The sequence below is a fragment of the Corvus moneduloides genome, chromosome 13 (genome assembly GCF_009650955.1).
Source record: "Corvus moneduloides isolate bCorMon1 chromosome 13, bCorMon1.pri, whole genome shotgun sequence".
Classification (NCBI taxonomy): Eukaryota; Metazoa; Chordata; class Aves; order Passeriformes; family Corvidae; genus Corvus; species Corvus moneduloides.
In genome coordinates this window covers 13,159,337-13,177,347 of record NC_045488.1, presented here as the reverse complement: position 1 = coordinate 13,177,347, position 18,011 = coordinate 13,159,337, and the positions used below count along the sequence as shown (strand labels likewise).

Here is an 18,011-nt window from a genome sequence, read left to right as displayed (position 1 = left end):
TACTGCAACACAGAAACCAAGGAAGGAGAAAAACTTGTGCATCTTTCCAGTATATTTTATATCCTGAAGCAGTAAACTGTGGCTCAGGTTTTCAGAAGAGTTTCACAGATTAGTAGTGTTAGTCCCTTCTTCCCCCAACCAGAAGAGGATAAAATTCTATTTTTCTTATGGAAAAAAAACTCTAAAGGAGTCCACCTGCCAAAGACTCCTAAAGAAACACATGCTATTTAACACATTTATTACCACACTCTGAAAGGAACACCTACAGATCTCCAGAAAGGACAGATCTTTGCAAACAAGCTGGAACAGGGACACAAGCACAGAGAAATGGCTCCAGCATAATGGAACAAAGAAAATATGTCAATATCCATCTGTCTTCCAGAAATTTCTAGAGTGGGATGAGGTGAGGTGGGTGGGGAGAAAGGAAAGAACCTATGTTTTTTTCTGGGCAAAAAACTTCTGCAGAGGAAATACACTGCAATGAATCTGCTGCTGCTTTTTAGAGCACATCCTCCCAAACGACCTGTCATGATTTCTTATTGTTTCTAAGGTAATATCACATATTACTTTAGCTGAACAAACTAGACTACCTATTAAGGACTCAATTGTAGGAACCTCTCCGAGATCATCCAGCAGTTCGTGAATTGGGTCATTGTGCTCAGGAGCAATTGCATCTTGATGGTCTAAGAGCAACTAGATGAACAGAAAAAACAATTATGTTTTAACAGTACATCTCCTTCTAGATAGTAAAATTTCATTACTTTAGGCTGGCATCTTTTAGAAAAAAATCACTGAACTCCAAGCAGCAATATCAACATTCAGAGCTGTGCCAGTATCACACATTCAAATGCTTTCAAAGAAACTTAGTGAAGCCATAACTAAATTACTTGATTCTATAAATCAACAAGCTCTCACAAACTACAATCATGACAACTTTCAGCCTTGGATTCAGCACCTTAGTGTTTCAGACAGAAGCAGCATTTTCTTTGCAAACACTGCTTATAAGGAGCAACTATGACTAGTGTATACTTACAGTGTGTGTATTGATGATTTCACCAATAGAAATATAAATTACTGGTTTAGTGAGAGTCACCAAGTCAGAATATTCATCAATATTAAATTTATCCTGCAATTCAGGAACCTCACAGGCAGCCTGAAAAAAACGTCTTCAGAACAAAGGAGGAGAGAACAGTCAGTATGACTCTGAGAGTCATGTGATATATCAAGAGTATTACCTCCCCATGACAATCTCAAGCATAGTCTCTCCTCTTTAAACTACGGTACATTATGGCACACTACAGTTTGTCAGCTTTATTTTAACACATCAGAAGCAACCTACTAAATTCAATCATTGATACTGGCCGTGCTGACATTCACTCATTTTCAGAATTGACAAGACCTAGCTTCAGTGACCTCATTCTCCTGACCCCACTGCATTATCGTCCTTTTCCAACCCCTGGTTACCTTTTTTCCAAAACACAGGAGATGCAAGATGACAATTCTTGAACAAAAGCTTACTTCAACTACATGAATAGCTAAATGCCAACCTGCTTTATTCCTGATCATCACTAGATTTTCATGTGGAACCAGGGTTCACACAGGACAGAAGAACGTATGTCCATTCTGGTTGTCCATGTCCAAAGTACCGTAATAAGTAAGTGCAAAAGCAACCTTTATTCTGGACACTCAAAACTCTTGGCTTTGCAATCTCATTAACATTCAATGTATTGTTCATAAATTCCAGGTATACATTTTATCTGCCATTGTCAGTGATGCTTGTGGCAGTCTGGAGCGAAATCTATTTTTAACAGATTGCATATTTGACAGAGAGAATTTTCCATATTCAGAATTTATTATTTTCCCTTTTTACTTGCAATGTTACCCTCCACCAAACTTCCCAGCTTAATTGGCTACGGTCTCCTACCTGAATTTCTGGTATGACTGCAATAGGTATTCATTAATGATGCTTAGATGAGCATTGTCTCCCATGAACATCTTATTGGATGCAGCATGCTGTAACATCTTTGCAATGGAACCGAGGTTTCTGCGCTGATCTGTCGTCAGCTGACCTCCAGCTGAAAGGTCGATGATGTCAAAGGCATCTGGTGCGACAATGGCTGGATTCATGTAGCGATAATAGAGCAAGTTGCCAACAATCTGGGAAAGTAGAGAAGAAACGCATCAATAAACAACAGTACAGGACCCAACTGAATTTTATTGAAACTACTCTGTGTTTTGATAAATTATTTTCTTGTAAGCCTCTTTCCAAGACAAAGGTTCTGCTGTATAGAAGCACATACCATCCCAAAAAGTGTAAAAAAAAAAAAAAAGCAAAAATCATAAAGATGCAATAGGCGGTCAACACAGAGGAAAGCCTGAGCACTACCAGTCACAGGACAATACAGCAGCAGATATTCCTATGCATAAAGGTTTAGAACTCCAACTTACAAAATGTACGGAGAGGAGATACTACAGGTTACTAATGAACTACTGATATGAGCGTGAGACAGTCTGTCAGGAGAATTAAATGTAACTGAGTTAGACTAACAGAGGGCAGAATGACCACAGTATAGAGGAATCTGATAATGAAGTTTCAATATAGAACAAGAGCCAATTTTTAAAGAAGTATGCAGCATTGGCTGCCATCTCTGACAAAGCAAAAACAGGGAGGAAGAATGGCACACCAAGAAGTTAAACTGAGGAAATTACTTTCCATTCCTTGTCCAAAGCCCTTTTCTCTTCCAGAGTAATTCTTCTGTGGGCCAGCAACATATTTGGGCACAGACCCCTAGTTAGTGAGACTGAGAAACCATTTAATCCAGAAGAAAGAAAATCCAGAAGTACAGAAGACGAATGGCATTTGATGCTTCAAAAATCCAATTTACCTAGTCAAATGTGAGCAGCAATATATATTTCAAAGAACTACAAGTAGAGATTATCACATTATCCATATGCTCACAGTATTCTTCTATCCTGTATTGGATATTTTGCCAAAAGTAATTCTAGCAATGAAAAGGTATTAACCCACCATGCTGATTTAAAGCAAAAGCTCTCTCACCACGTGCTCATTTGCAGAAGGCCAGGTCACTGAATCTTGGCTTCACCTGCTTGCCATGTGACTTAAATGCATGGAAGAGACTGGGGTCTGAACAAACAGTTGAAAACACAGAGAAAAAACCTAGCCATTGCTAAGCAGTCCCAGAAATTAACAACTGCTTTCAGTGAGGTCATGTTTTGACAAGTGTTTTACGAAAGCCTCTGCTGTACTCTTGCAAATTATGCCATGGGATGTTAACAGTCTGTTGACTGTTAAGAGTCAAACTGTTTACTACCAGTAAAAAGAATAAAACAACCATGAAGGAAACTGAATTAATAACTTTTGAACTTGTGGGGCAAGAAGAACAGTATATTATATGGGTATCTTCAGCTGCTAAAAAAAAATAAAAATCTACAAGTAGTTATTGCATGCAACTGCAGTTTTGACTTTCATGTGGATAGTTACATTGTTTCCATGAGGATTAACAAAAACTGCAGTTTTCCACCTAAATTTACAGATGGAAGAAATTAATTCACCTGCATAGAAAGAATCGATGTCTCAGAATGGGAAAGCACAGAACTAGAAGAGAGAAGAAAACAGCATTCAGATTGGTAATTATTTTGTAATGAAGTAGAGGCAGAAAAGCTTAAAGAGACGTTGTCAAGTATTCTAATAACCAAACTATGTTGTATTAAAAACTAAAGCATTCATGGGCATAAATTCGCAATTTACCAAAAGCCACGAAACCAAAGAAATTTCAATGAAAACCCCAACACTGTACTCATCTAAGAGCAACTAATATTAGGATCCTTTTAGATCTCCAAACCAACTGAAACGCAAAATTCAAAACTGACTAGGCATCATGGGAAGTTACTCTACATATTGCTGTCAAAATATCCTAGTGGGTTCCAGATGGGGCATTCGGAATTTTGCATACAGACATTTTAACTTGTTTCTTTAAGAAAGGAGCACTGGGCTGTGATCATACTAGTTAACCAGAGGTTTACTTTCTAGGAGCAAGAGTAACCCCAAGTCAAGAAACCTGAAGGACCAAATGCCCACAATACTAAAAGCAAAACAGAAGCAACAGGGTACCTCCTTCTAAACAACACATTACATCTCAAGTGATGCGTATGAAGCTAACATCAGTAGCCTGATGTGAAATATTTTCTATCCGTAGAGGTAAATAAATAGGTTTACATGCGCTCCTCTCCACACATACACCTAACGAGAGAAGGATGAGATGTGCTTGCCACAGCCAATTTGGCTGACAATTATTCACAAAGGTGTACAGATCCTCACCTTCAGAAGCTCATCCTCGCCGGCATCAGGAAACTTCTCATGCAGGGAGTCTTTTAGGACCTTGGCAATGAAACGCATTCCGTAACTTTGAGAGAAAGAAAAGGTCAAATAAGACTGCTGCAAGCATGAAGACACCAGCAACTTCTCAGGGATAACACTGGTGCATCAGACTCACGGGATTTTGTCCACTGAGCTAATAATGGCAGACAGGAACTTGTCTGTCACTGTCCTCATGTTTCTGATTGAGGCATCCAGGCGCGTCCTCACCTCTTCATGACTTAGGGCTTGCTCAGGCGTAACATCATATGGCAGTTTGCTATTTGAAAAAGTCAAACGTATAAAGGAGAATATTACTCAAGCTAGTACATTTCAAGAATGTATAGCCTGACACAGAAACAAGTTTATATTCACTTCACTGCCAAAAGCTATGCATTGCCTTTAATTAACCTGTTTGGCACCATCAGAGCTGAAATTCTTTTGCTTTTACTTCCTTTACTTTCCCTTGCAATGGCCACTGCAAGAAAGACCCAGCTAACTCAAAACCTAATTTTTTTTACAGCATACACACTAGGCAAAAAAAAGCACCATCCATAACATATAGTGGTACTTCAGACTGCAAATTGGTGAAAAAGAAAGCTATGCATTTGGGTATTAAGATGATGAAAACTTGGATACAAGCAGAAGCTAGAGCAGCGTCCATAAAACCAAAAAACATGCTGCTGGTGGGAAACAGTGCCAAATGAATAGGTATCTTTTTTCAATCAGCTGAAACTATGGCACAGTATTCCAGTGAACACAGATGAAGCTGGTAATTCATAAAGGCATATCCTAAATCTTACGTACAGAGAAGAATCTAAACACACATCTTCGCTTGCATTTTTAATGTCCAGAATTTTGCATGAAGTGTGCTAAGGTGTATGACTGCAGATTGCTCTAAATATGGAGGAACTCATTCATCCATATGGCTTTTGCTTTTTTTTTAAAAGTATGTTAAAAAAACCCCAATAACACAATAGAATCTTCAAGTTCTAGCAAATCACAACCTCTGAAGACAAAGAAACCAGAATGACACAAAATCACATAGCTCAATACAATTGTTAACAGTGGCTAATACTAATTAGAAAGATGTTACGACCAAGAAAACTGCAATGCGATGCTTTCTACCAGCAAGAGCAGCTTTGTGTGCTTGCAAATAATACCTGTTTGCACAGGCTATGTATGACATGAACATGGACTGACATGGAAGTGATTCCCAAATAGTTTTTCCTACAATGCATTCTTTTAGGTTAGAGGGCGTCTCATAGCTAACTATCAAGTTAACATAAGAAAACAACAAAGAGCATTTCTTCCATCACCTAATGACATTCCTGTTTAATACTCTCAGCACCATCACCAGAATATGAACTTTAGAACTCTCAGATGAAAGCTGTCTTGACGAGACGATCACTTGGACAGATGCATGCAGTGGAGCCAAGGATGGTTTTCTGAATGATTAACTGAGCAATGCAAAGCAGCTAAGCAATGTTTAGAAAAATACAGTATTAACAGGTCCCATACCTGGCCTCTCCCGTTTGAGATTCCATCTGGTTAACCCAAGACTTGTAAATATCCACAGGATCAGTTTTGATATTAAGTGACTTGTCATCAATGATTTCCTTCACAACTGGTGCAAGGATCTGCCTCAGGGCATTCTGACCACGGGCACCACGATTGAAACTTACCACCATTTTAATAACAGTAGGATTCCCAGTCACAATTTCATGTATCTGGTCTACTTTTGATCTGAAGAAGAAAGAATCTGTATGAAATTTGAGGTATGCATAACTCTTTCACCGCCTACACTTCCCTGGACTACTGTTGCAAGCACGACTTTGGGGGGGAGGGGGGTGTGAAGAAAATAGTTTTTAGAAGTTATTTGTTTCAGGCCATATACCATCTTCATGCCTAAAAAGCATTCCCAAAAATGCTTAAGGGTAGTTCCTCAAAAACTTCATTGAATATTCTTTCTCACAGCAAATTGTGCCACTCTGCATTGTAAAGAACTGAAGTCATGTAACACTGAGCTCCTAAGGCCTAACCAATCCAGCAAAACATGTCTGAAGACAGCCAGAGTTTCTACCACTGACAAGAAAAAGAAATGCCAAACAACAGAGATTTCAGACTCCTCATTAGCTTTTTGGAAATCCAGAGAGCTTAGATTTAGCTCTGTTCCTGGCTTGTAAAGCCTGAATTTGCAGTTTGTTGGACATATTTATAATCAGACACTGGAGAATTGAGATTAGACTGAATTTTAGCATGACTTTGCATCATGTAAAAGTAGCTGCCATGTTGAGCAGTGAAATCTTGATTGAAGTGAAAAGCCCTCATCTTCAATGGACATACTTGATTCTTCTTTTATAGACTACATTAACAGATATGAAATGGGAAGAGGACAACGAAGGGACAGATTAGCATTATCTGCATATATGCACTAGACTTAACATGAAAATGGCCTCAATTTCAGGAACTGCCAAAACTGATTCGACAGCAAGAATGTGCCTTATGCTACCACATACTTGATCTCTTCCTGCAGTGCTGTTTGGAAAAGTCGCAACAACAGGTATTCCTCTCTTTGATTGGATGCATAGTTATACAGCGTGAAGATGACAGAATCCATGAATTTTGTGGATTTGTTTTGAGGCATCTGAAAAATCAGCTTGGCCAAGTAGGTTGGGTTAGTCTACAACAACAAGAAAAATTACTTAGTGTGCATGTCCCTGCTGATGTCGCTAAAAACTAAGGTGGCTCAAAACAGTTGCTGGTTGGACTTGATCTTAAAGGTCTTTTCCAACCTTATTGCTTGTATGACAACTACACTGCATAAGCAAAGACTGTGCTAAGACATATAAGCTTCTATGACAAAAGGTTACCGAGCAGTGTAAGAAGTTGCTTACCTGAAGTAGGTAGAACAAATGCTGATAGGCTTCCAGCTTTTCTCTCTTTTCTTTGCTCAGTGCTTTCAAACCTCCCCTTTGTTTGTTCAGCATCATCATGTCAGAGAGCTGCTCCTTATTCTTCTTGGTAAGTTTTTTGCTATGAGAAACAACATCCTGGAAAGAAAGAATAGGTATAGATTTCACTCTCAGCAATTTCTAACAGGCAATACTGGAAAACAGTCGCATCTGGGAGCCACTTCTCTTGGATGCGGAAACGCAGGGTCAAGGAATGCCTGGGGCTATTAAAGTGAAGCATTATTTGGTATGGCAGCAGTTTCTCCAACTGAAGTCCATGTTCTGCTTTGTTCCTGACTTTGTGAATTTGTCTGAAATCCCAGAAGGGTTAGTCACTCTTGGCAGCAATTACTATCAGAGCTGGTCACATTCTGAAGATGTTTGGAAATGTTTTCCTTTTTTAAACTGGGCTTACAACTTAAAAATACTGTTCCATATTCAGCTAGCGCACTACCTCCACATACTCTGACAGCAATGGCACTTTTCACTGCAAGCATCAGCCCAACCACTACAGCTTCCTTCTAAGATAAATTTCACTACACCAACTGAGATTTTGCACTCAGAGAATCCTAATGTAATGAATCCAGGACCACATGAAAAGCTGACCAGTACTTCAGCTTGAAGAAAAGACAATGCTGTATCAGCAAGAAACCTTTTTTTTTTTTGTGAAATTAATCACGCCAGCCAAGCTTAGACTGGGGGGGCTTCCTTTAACCAACAAGCATCCAAGCGGCACAAGCATGTCTCCTGCCTCCAAAATCACCCCCTTGCTCCAAGCTTGAGGCATGTGACTTGTTTAACCACAAAGGAGCAACAAAAAAAGAGTTCTCAAAGTCTTTAAATACAAAACCTGTTGCATTCGTTAGATCAAGATAGTCTCATTGCCTTTTTTAGCTTTGGGACTTGCTTCTTCTCCTCCTACAGTTTTCTCTCTAGGGATACATACTGAATTAGTGGAAAGGACTAAGAACGTATTGGGAGTAAAAACTGTAAGTCTGGGGAAATGTTTTCCACTGGGCCTGAGCAACTGACATCTGAGGTCAGGAGCTCTCCATGCTAACTACCATTGGGCTCAATTCAATGTGTAGCTGGTCTCCCAATGACATATTGCTTACCTGCAATGTAATTTTGTTTTTCACTAGCAAACCAATTTTGATGTCCATGAGATTGAGGTCATTTTCCAGTTGCTGATTGGATCGGATCAAGGTTACAACTTCTTCACGCAGTTTCATTAGCTCAAGCTCCTCCTGAAAATCTTGGTCACTCTGATCGAGCAAGTGGACAAATTTCCGAACCACAGCCATAGGTGGGTTTTCAGCATTAACTAAAAATAGGCAAGAAAATAGACAACACCAGGAGATGGCAGACAGAAGTAAATATATGCCTTATCTATGTTTAAACAAGGAGCACCCAGAGTTATATTAGTACCATCATGTCTAAACAGCTTCTGACATTTTGATTCTCCTGTTTTGAGAAAACTGTAAGAGAAGTAAATCAAGAACAAAGTCAGTATTAGCATAGGGTAGTCCACACCGTCAAAGCTAACTGCAAAGCTATAGTTCTATTTTTCAGCAGGGAAAAAGAAAAAAAAAAAGACAGCTAGAATCAAGTTCTCCTTCAGCCTCAAGAACCACCTACTCCCTGCACTGCCCTATCAACATCATCCCCCTGACATGACCCAGCAATGTACACTTGCAGCACAGAAAGCCAACTGCATCAAAAGCAGTGTGGTCAGGAGGTCAAGACAGGTGATTCTTCTCCTCTACTCCACTCTCATGAGACCCCACCTGGAGTACTGTGTTTAGCTCTGGGGCCCCAACATAATAAGAAGGATGTGGAACTGCAGGAGCAAGTTCAGAGAAGGGCTACAAAGATGATCAGGAGACTGGAGCATCTCTCCTATGGAGACAGGCAGGGAGAGTAGGGGAATCTCTTCTATGAATCTATGATCCCTCACAAACAGAGATTCGAGGCCCATCAGTTTTATCCTCTTGGCAATACTTACTGAGGGTTTTGTAGTCTTCTCGTGCTTTGTTTGCTCGGATAAAGGCTTGAATTTTTACAACATCATCTATCTAGGATTTAAAAAACAAAAAAGCACTTGACATCATTCTGGAAAGAATACCAAAGTCAGGAACAGAATACATTTAACAAGATAGCCTCTTACGTGGTTTCTGAAATACTGCAGACGATCTCTGTAACGTCTTCTGGCTTGATACATCCTGGTCATCGATTGAATCTATTGAAGGGTAACCAAAACATTCAGATAGAAACCTTACCTACAAAGTTCACTACCTCAAAGGTTTACCAAAAAGGTCAGCAGGGAAGCTTCACTACCTTTACTACTTGGTCCTTTTGTGCACGTAAGTAATCCAAACGGATTTGATATGCCTTCCTTTGCTTGTAGCCACGCCATTGAGACTGAAAACAAAATAAGCACACTCACTTTACTTTTCTAATTAAACAGAAGTAATTACAAATCTGAGCTTCTTTGTGTTCCTCAGCTTTCAACTGCCCTTTTGGCTAAATGAAACATGAAGGAGACATGCTTGTCCAAGAGAAACACTGTGTGAAGCATTAACTATTTTCCAACTGTAATCATGAGAGACTCGAAATTACCCCATGAAGAGCCTGGGCCTTCTGAAGCACAGTTAGGGGTCAAGGATATAGCAAAAGAGTCAAGTTGACAGAAACTGTTCTACATGAGGATCATGTGGTAGCTGCTGCTGCTGGTGAGAACAATGATGTAACATTTTAAGCCTTCAGAGCAGACTCACTGTCACTGACACTTGGGAAGAGAAGTCAGGCAAGGGGCTGGACTACACTTAAAGGGAGGAAGTGTTATTTTAATGAGCTGGGAGTGGGTGTGGAGGTTTTGTTAAATACACATGCAGAGTATGTGCTACTTAGGCAGAAACAGACATACTGTTGAAATAATAAAATGGTGATAGGGTACAAAGCAACTATTTCATTTGCACGCATTTCAGTTACAACACCACAGAAAGAATTGTTTTGTTGCTGTCCTGTAAATGCACCCAATTTCATGCTGAATTATCCTACCATCTCTTTCAGGTCCTCAATCCTCCAAATCCCTGGACAAATTTGAAGGGAAGAATTTTACTTAAGAATACTGAAAAACATGTTGTTTTCTTGAACTCATGACCAATCACAGCAACAATGCATCTCATTGCATCAACACATACAACACACTTGATATTACCCTATCCCCAAAACACTGAAATGTGTAAAAAAAAAAATTGGTAAAGCTTCCTCAAGTAAGTTTTTCTCTCTCCAATTCTATGTGATTATTGGATTGATTATACATGACACCTAAAAGCAAATAATATACCAAAACTCACTGGGAGAGGGAAATATTTGTAAATAATTTACAATATGAGGCAAAGACAACTGTGTGCTGTAGCTACTTGAATTGAACAAAAACTGTCAATAAGCTTGTGTACAGAAAACAACTGCAGAGGACAACTTTCAAATAGAATTAAAGGGTATCACTACCTGAATGCAAGTGATTGCTGGGACTTGCTTCTTCAAAAAATTCATTCTTGAGTTGAACTCCTGGCGAACAAGATACCCTCGACAGCAAGCCTGAAGTTTCATAACCAGGTTCTCATTTGCAAGCCACAGCTGTTCTCGGTTGTAGGCCGCTGTGACTCCGGATATGGTGCTCTGAATTCATGTTATGACAGGAAGAGGAGCCAGAAAAAGAAAATGGAAGTACAAGAAAAAGGATGTTACATCAGCTTTCCACATTGTGCTTACAAGAAATGCCAAAGCTGTCTTTCAAAAAACAGTGACATCATGGTCCTGTACTCTTCTAGGGACAGGATAAATTTTTCTGAAATAGGACAAGGAGTTGTGACACACACAATCTGATGATGCCTAGCAAATCAAATGAGTTACTAAACTTGTTAACATGACTATGGCACTGAAGTATTCTATCTTAGAGCTGCATTAAGGGTGGGAATGATAGGGACATCAACTTTTCAGAGAAAGAGCATGTGTTATCTACTCTACCTGTATCTCCTCCCGTGACAGCTGTGTGTCATTTTGCACAAATTCTGCTGGTTCATCCCATCCTCCCTCTTTGGTCCGCAGGTTATGATAATAATGATAGCCTCCTCTCACCCAGTGTTTCACCCATTCACTGCCATTGCCCCCTGAGAGCAGAAACCACAGTTAGAAGTCTGAAAATCTGACAAGTGTTTTACCTTTCATGCACACAGATGTTACAAGCAGCAAATCTACTTTACAGACTTTTCTTCCTCCAAGCAAGGAAAGGAATGTTTCTGACTCCCTAATGACCTCATATGAGAACTACCTAAACACAATACATTCTACAAGTGGAGAACATTACACTATTCACACACTTTTTTTGGAAAAAACCTCCTTATTTCACAAAAAATCCACAGCTGCCACCTACAACACAAGATTTCTTCCCAGGGGCTTTTTTTACCTCTGGTTCCAATTCCACGTACAATAATCTTGCATTTATTTCACTTAAACAGTTAGCTACTTAAGGTGTACCTGCTGCCCTTTTCTTGACTTCTGACAGTTCTTGCTGGTACGTCTCAGCACATTCTGGAGTGACTCCATATAGCCCAACATCAGGTGAACGCAAGGCACTCAAGGTCTGGCTAACATCACCACGATCTACTGCTTCATTAATGGCCAGAATTCCTAAGGAGACTTGGATAACACAAGGAAGCAGGTTAGTGCAGGGGCTCAGTAACTCACAGCACGCACAGAACAGCAGACAGAGCAAGGCAACATGAACATACCCTTTCAGCTGGGGTGTATGTAAGATACACAAACATGAAATAAAAATAAAAAAAACAACCAGACAACTTGCAGTATAGAGGCTTCCTCAGTACAGAGTGTCCAACCATGTGTAGAACTGCACCTGACAGCATGTAATTTGTGTGCCTGAAGTCCCAGATTGGTGCTGATTTACCACCAGAACTTTTCAACACACAAAGTTACAGCTCTCCTCTGACATCTGTTTCAGTTAACACAGATTATTCTGGCAGAGCCAGCCACAACTCAAAAGAGGTCTTTTCAACAACTAGAGTAGTAATTAGTTGTTTCTGCAGACATTGTTATAAAGACTGGGATGCAACTATGGGTCCACCTGCAAACTGCGTTAAGGATCAAAGGTGAGTATCACTGATGTGTATCTGTGTATCTGAAAAACATGCAAGTGTTTGTCTGGTAATACCTAAGAGAACCAAGACAACAGTACGTCATGCAAATAAAAGGTAATGCTCACCAGAAAACACCACTTCAATCGTGCATGTGAACATTCTCACTTTTAACTAACCACCCACAGTCACACACAATTAGTTGCAAATGACAAACAATTTGTCAGAGATTTGTCCAATGATGTAACATGGTCTAATGGTCAAATGCAAAACTGGAAAGAAATGTGTATTCCCCCACAACAGAAGAAATTTAGTATTTGAAGAATCTGACATTCACTCCTCAAAAAAAACACACCTGTAGGTTCATTTGGTTTCCTTTGCCACATTTACATGACATTTCTAGCTCCCAACTTTTCCTTAAATAACTGGTATTTGGCTGGTAGTGGGGATTAACTGCAATACTGTGTGATAATACTTACATCTCTGGGACTCCTCTGTGTCCTTGTTAGCCTTATGAATCCCATCCTGAATTTCATCTAGCCAAAGTACAGCTGTTTCATCCTGTGTGTCCTGAAGAGAATACAACAAGAAAAATGTACAATATCAGGAGAAAAGTATCACTATTTTTACAAAGTTCAATAGCCTATATTCAGAAATAGCGAATATAGTAATTGTCCATATCAGAGTGAATAAGAAGTATTCCAGTCTTCCTAGCTGACTCCAGCACAAGGATGTCATGTGTATTTGTGACTGGCAGAACTACTATAGCATTACCAAACTCAATACTTTCTCCCAGTCAAAAAATCTTTTCAGGAAACAGAACAAGGAAGAAATTCTGTCAGTGGGAATCACTCTAATAAGCAGAGAGAACACAAGGCCAGGGATGCAGTACCAGTTAGTCCTAAAGCAACACTAGCTAAGAGGATATGACTTCCCAGGAAGTTAGTCCTTCAACAGAAGGTGACTACACAGAGCTGATAATACACATCTGTGTGCAGAAACTAATAAAACTTTGGGTAATTGATGTCGCATCAGGCTGCTCATTTCCATGCCCACAAAACTTTGCAAAACCTGTACAAATTAGCAAAGCAAAAAGCACTGTATGCATTGTGAATGGGTGCACACACACAGCAGTTAAAGCCATGTTTTAAGTCTTTATTTTAACAGATTGCTTGTCAAGGAGCAGTGATCACATAGTATCCTGTATTTTGGCTGGGAAATCCACCCAAATGAGCATGCAGAAATCTGAGAGGAGGAAAGAGACAAGTGTTTTGCAAATCCCAAAATATACATAAAGAACAATGACCCAGCAGTTGCCAGGCATAAGCTTCTCCCCACCCACTGGTGCTTCCTGTAGGTAACTACCGAAATAAATGCTATGATGCAACTGCCATCCCTCTGAAAACTCTCCTCATACAAACAGAACCCAGGAAACATTTAGTTATGGAACGGAATAATCATCACACTGCACAAAAGAACTACTATTTGCAACATTCAAGAGCTTTAAGGCCAGACTTAAAATGAACATTTCCTTATATGCTTTCCATATTTTTCCCACTGTTTTGGCAGATCTGAAACTGACTGGCTAAATGATACTTCATTCAAGAGCTTAACATGACCTTCACAGGCAGATTTCATCTGAAAGCCAGACAGTCCCACAAAAGTACCAGCAACAGCAAAATTCCTGTCCAGAATGTGGAGGAGAATAATCACTGTAACTGTACTGCACTATCTACCCACAAAAGTCAAACCGAAGACTACCAAAACCATCTCGTGCTTTTCTACAGTTTTACTGCTGCAAGGCTTTCTGCAAGGTACACACAGTGCAACACACTACAGTCTACTGGCTTTTTCTGTCTCACATCATCACACCAGAAACACGCATGATACAGCACTCCCCATTCAAGTAAGCAACTGAACAACGTCTTCACCTTAGTCTAGGTGAACTACAATCCCTCTTAGCCCTAAGGCACAGAAATCACTAGTCCATAACAGCTGACTTCAGATTGTGCTTATTTTCCCCACATTTTTACTTAATAATATGATCTTTCTATTTCCAGAATTACTCCCATGCTGCTGGGAGAAGCCCTTTACTTATGCCTAAATAAGGTAATTTCATACCAACTGAGAAGTTACCAGCACAGTCTGGCACAAGTTTAAGCACAGGATAAAAAGATTTCATTGTTTCATTCTGACTCAGCGGGAGGAAATGTTTCAGCACAAAATGGATCCTGAGGAACATTAACCCTGTCAAGGCCCTTGGGAAAGCTGCTTAATGATTTTAATCAGAAATGCATACAGTTTTCAGCTATTGTCATCATCCCAATTGACCTTTAGTCAAAAAACAAAGGGTTCAACACAATCTAGACCATAGCCACTATACAAAATTGTGCATTGCTATTAGAGCAATGAGCTCTACAGCAGAAAAAAGAAAACAAAACACTCTTAAGTCACTGAAAGCAGACATCTGCTACTTCTCTGTAAATATATGAGGGGAAAAAAAAAAAACCAACCAGTGTCCTATCCATACTACCCCAAAATGAATTGCGTACACACACGTGCACTCATCATCCTTTCTTCCACCTTGCTCTTTCTCTCTTCACCTTTCAGTTAGTGAAAGCTGCAACTACGTACAAGTATGTCGAAGTCCTTGGCTAATGACAACTTCTGCTCAAAAAAGTCATAAGCTATGGAAGTGTCACCAGGTGAACAACAGCATACATTTTGCTGGTAGCATGTTTGTTGCTTCACATCTTTTTTCTAATTTATCACTTTACAGATTTTTTCCACTTTCAGAAACTTTCTTTTTGCCATATATAACTATGCCTATAACGACATTTAACAAACAGCATTAGAAAAAAATACTTAAGATTGCAGAAAACTTGCATTCAGAAGTTCAGTACTCCTGGAATAAACATGGTCTCCTTGCAAAAACAGATGATGCATATTACTTTTCCACAAAAAAGATACGTATTTCACTTGGGACCAGAGAGTAGCTGTAGTAAGTCACCACATGCACTTAATATCCTTACACCCCTCTCCAGAGTTCATGAATACTCACGCTGTTAGCTGAAATCTCTAATACAGAAAGATCCAAACTGACTGGTTAAGATCAGTTGAAGGTATGCCCACCTCTCCACTGCCAATTTTGATTCCTGACTTTCAAGACCAGCAAGAATCCAGTAACACTAATGCAAAGGTCTTCCAAGAGGTGCATTTAACTGCACTCACCTGTGCTTTCTCTCTCTTGGCTCGAAGTAGTGTATCCTGGTAATGCTGTGCTACCTTTGGGGTTACACCCTCCAATTTTGCTGCAGGAGTCTGTAAGGCTTGAAGAGTCTTCTTGGTGTCCCCTTCATCCAGAGCTTCATTAATAAGACCAATTGCCAAAATCCCTAGGGAGGAACGCAAAGGGGTAGAAAGACAAAGTTCCATTTTTGGTCAACAATAATCGCAAGCATCGCTTCAGAAGAAAAGTGCAGTTAGCCCTTCCTAAATCAAGTAACAGCTGAGAACCGTAATATTTTTAACAGAAAACATTATTTACTAGTAAGGAAACCAAGACTATTTCTCCACCCTAAAGTAGTGATAATTCCTGAGCATTGCAATGAAAAAAAAAGTTTTAAAAAAAAAAAAAACATCACTCAGGGAGACCACATGCAGGGACAAAACTGCATCCTCAGACATCCAGCTCAGAGCTTCTAGAAGAGAATTATCTAAGCCCAAATGGCCAGAGTTCACAATATTCCAAGGTTCTGGTTCTCCAGAAAGAAATCTTCACATGAAACGAAAGACTTGCATGGAATACCATTTAAAAATACAGTATCTCCATATTTTAGGAAACTGTTTCATTAAGGACATGTAGTATCAGCTGTATCATCAGAGAAGTGGATGCTATTCAAGTTCAGTAAAATTTACCATTCAGCAAAATACAAACCTTACAGTTAGCTAAATACAGAGTCTACATCATGCATGTCCCATCTATAGCAACCATCTCCTGAAAATGACAAAATAACTCAGGTTGAGATGAACCCCAGAGTCCATTTGATTCAATTCCCTGCTTAAAGAAGGATCCAATCATCGTTTGACCAGTGCAGAACAGAAAAGCCTTTTAGATAAAAGAAAGGAGCTCAATGTGGGGATCTCCAACATTAGTTATTGTATTCAAATATTGTGACTCTTTAATGCAAGACTCACAAAAACAGAAGTTCATACGAAAAATAGAACATCTTGGGGAAGAGATTGTATTTGGATGGAGTAGAGATCAGGGAAAAATATATGTTGAGGACATTGCAAGAACTGCATCACTGAAATGATGGCATGATTTTTATAAAAAATCAGATATGATAATTTAGGAAATGGCACAGGAAAAAAAATACATATATAGCCATATAGCTTGAGGACCTTCTCTGACTAATTTAACTTATTCATAGAGAGAAGATAAAACATATCTTTGCATAAGGGCATATAGAAAGCAGACCAAAGAATTAAGAAATTCCCCAGGAGAACAATTTTTCTCATTACAGGATTCTCTGCACCTTTTCTTACATGATATGGAGCATTAAAAGAAACAGGATGTTGTGACTACACACACTTTTAGAATTCCACTGTGACCTCTTACACAGAAAAGATACTAAGAAACTAGTGCGGGTGTGCACACCCCAACTGTGCCTTGTTTGTGTGGTTTAAACAAATCTACTCATGTGACCCAAACAGGAAACACAGTGTCTATTTGCAGGTGCAGAAAACAAGTTAACCGAGAGAGAGATTTTAATTTAACAGTTAACCCTCTCTCCAGTATAAGCTTTTCAAGGTGAAACACAACACACCAACTACACAAACAAGGAGTGGCAGAAGACCTGCTTGTCTCTGCGTACCACATAAATTTTAGCTTCACCTCCACACTTGTGACAAATCTCTCCCACTTATAATGCAAGGCTTTGAACCTTGCTGAGATATTAAATATTACAAAATTATAAATATTACAAAGGTGGCTTGAAAGTTGGTGTCAAACACAGGAGGTTTTCAGTATTGGTCATAAACAAAAATTAAGAACCCTTAATGAAAATGAGAGAAAAAAAAAAGAAAATTAAACCATCTGAAACAGAATGGTCCAAGGGTCTACTGAAGAATAAGTTTGTTTAATTGTACTATTTTCAAGGATTCCTCTATCTCCACTCAGGATTTTAAGTCAACTAATACTGTCTTAGCACAAGAAGAATTATTCCAATTTTCTGTTTTGATGAAGTTTTCATAATTACACTCAGGCCCAGTCTTTTACCACTGTGAAAAGATAGTTAACATAAATACTACTAAGAAATAGAAAGGAAAAACATGCAGGGGTAGAAGCATAGAAATTATGTTAATACTCATTCACAATTTTCAGCTTGCATCAGTAATTTTTTTCCTTCGTCAGTATTTAATTTTCAGTACTCACACTTGCTGCCTAGAGTGGTTTGGGTTGGAAGGGACATTAAAGTTCACCCAGTTCCAAGCCCTCTGCCACAGGCAAGGAACACCTTCCAC

The 18,011-nt window shown here is 39.3% G+C and overlaps 1 protein-coding gene across 2 annotated transcripts in view; it reads right to left on the bottom strand.

The window, feature by feature from the left end:
• IQGAP1 (IQ motif containing GTPase activating protein 1) overlaps nucleotides 1-18,011 on the bottom strand; it is a 55,721-nt gene that overhangs the window by 9,471 nt on the left and 28,239 nt on the right. For both annotated transcript variants that reach the window (XM_032122552.1, XM_032122551.1), the window contains exons 15-31: nucleotides 15,717-15,880; nucleotides 12,965-13,055; nucleotides 11,872-12,033; nucleotides 11,362-11,504; nucleotides 10,843-11,013; nucleotides 9,667-9,750; nucleotides 9,497-9,568; nucleotides 9,335-9,404; nucleotides 8,445-8,653; nucleotides 7,273-7,428; nucleotides 6,895-7,058; nucleotides 5,897-6,121; nucleotides 4,515-4,655; nucleotides 4,340-4,424; nucleotides 1,925-2,157; nucleotides 1,034-1,166; nucleotides 591-693 (exon numbers count right to left, since the gene is read on the bottom strand). In XM_032122552.1, coding sequence (XP_031978443.1) covers nucleotides 591-693; nucleotides 1,034-1,166; nucleotides 1,925-2,157; nucleotides 4,340-4,424; nucleotides 4,515-4,655; nucleotides 5,897-6,121; nucleotides 6,895-7,058; nucleotides 7,273-7,428; nucleotides 8,445-8,653; nucleotides 9,335-9,404; nucleotides 9,497-9,568; nucleotides 9,667-9,750; nucleotides 10,843-11,013; nucleotides 11,362-11,504; nucleotides 11,872-12,033; nucleotides 12,965-13,055; nucleotides 15,717-15,880 — 2,406 coding nt within the window. The remainder of the gene's footprint in view (nucleotides 1-590; nucleotides 694-1,033; nucleotides 1,167-1,924; nucleotides 2,158-4,339; nucleotides 4,425-4,514; nucleotides 4,656-5,896; nucleotides 6,122-6,894; nucleotides 7,059-7,272; nucleotides 7,429-8,444; nucleotides 8,654-9,334; nucleotides 9,405-9,496; nucleotides 9,569-9,666; nucleotides 9,751-10,842; nucleotides 11,014-11,361; nucleotides 11,505-11,871; nucleotides 12,034-12,964; nucleotides 13,056-15,716; nucleotides 15,881-18,011) is intronic.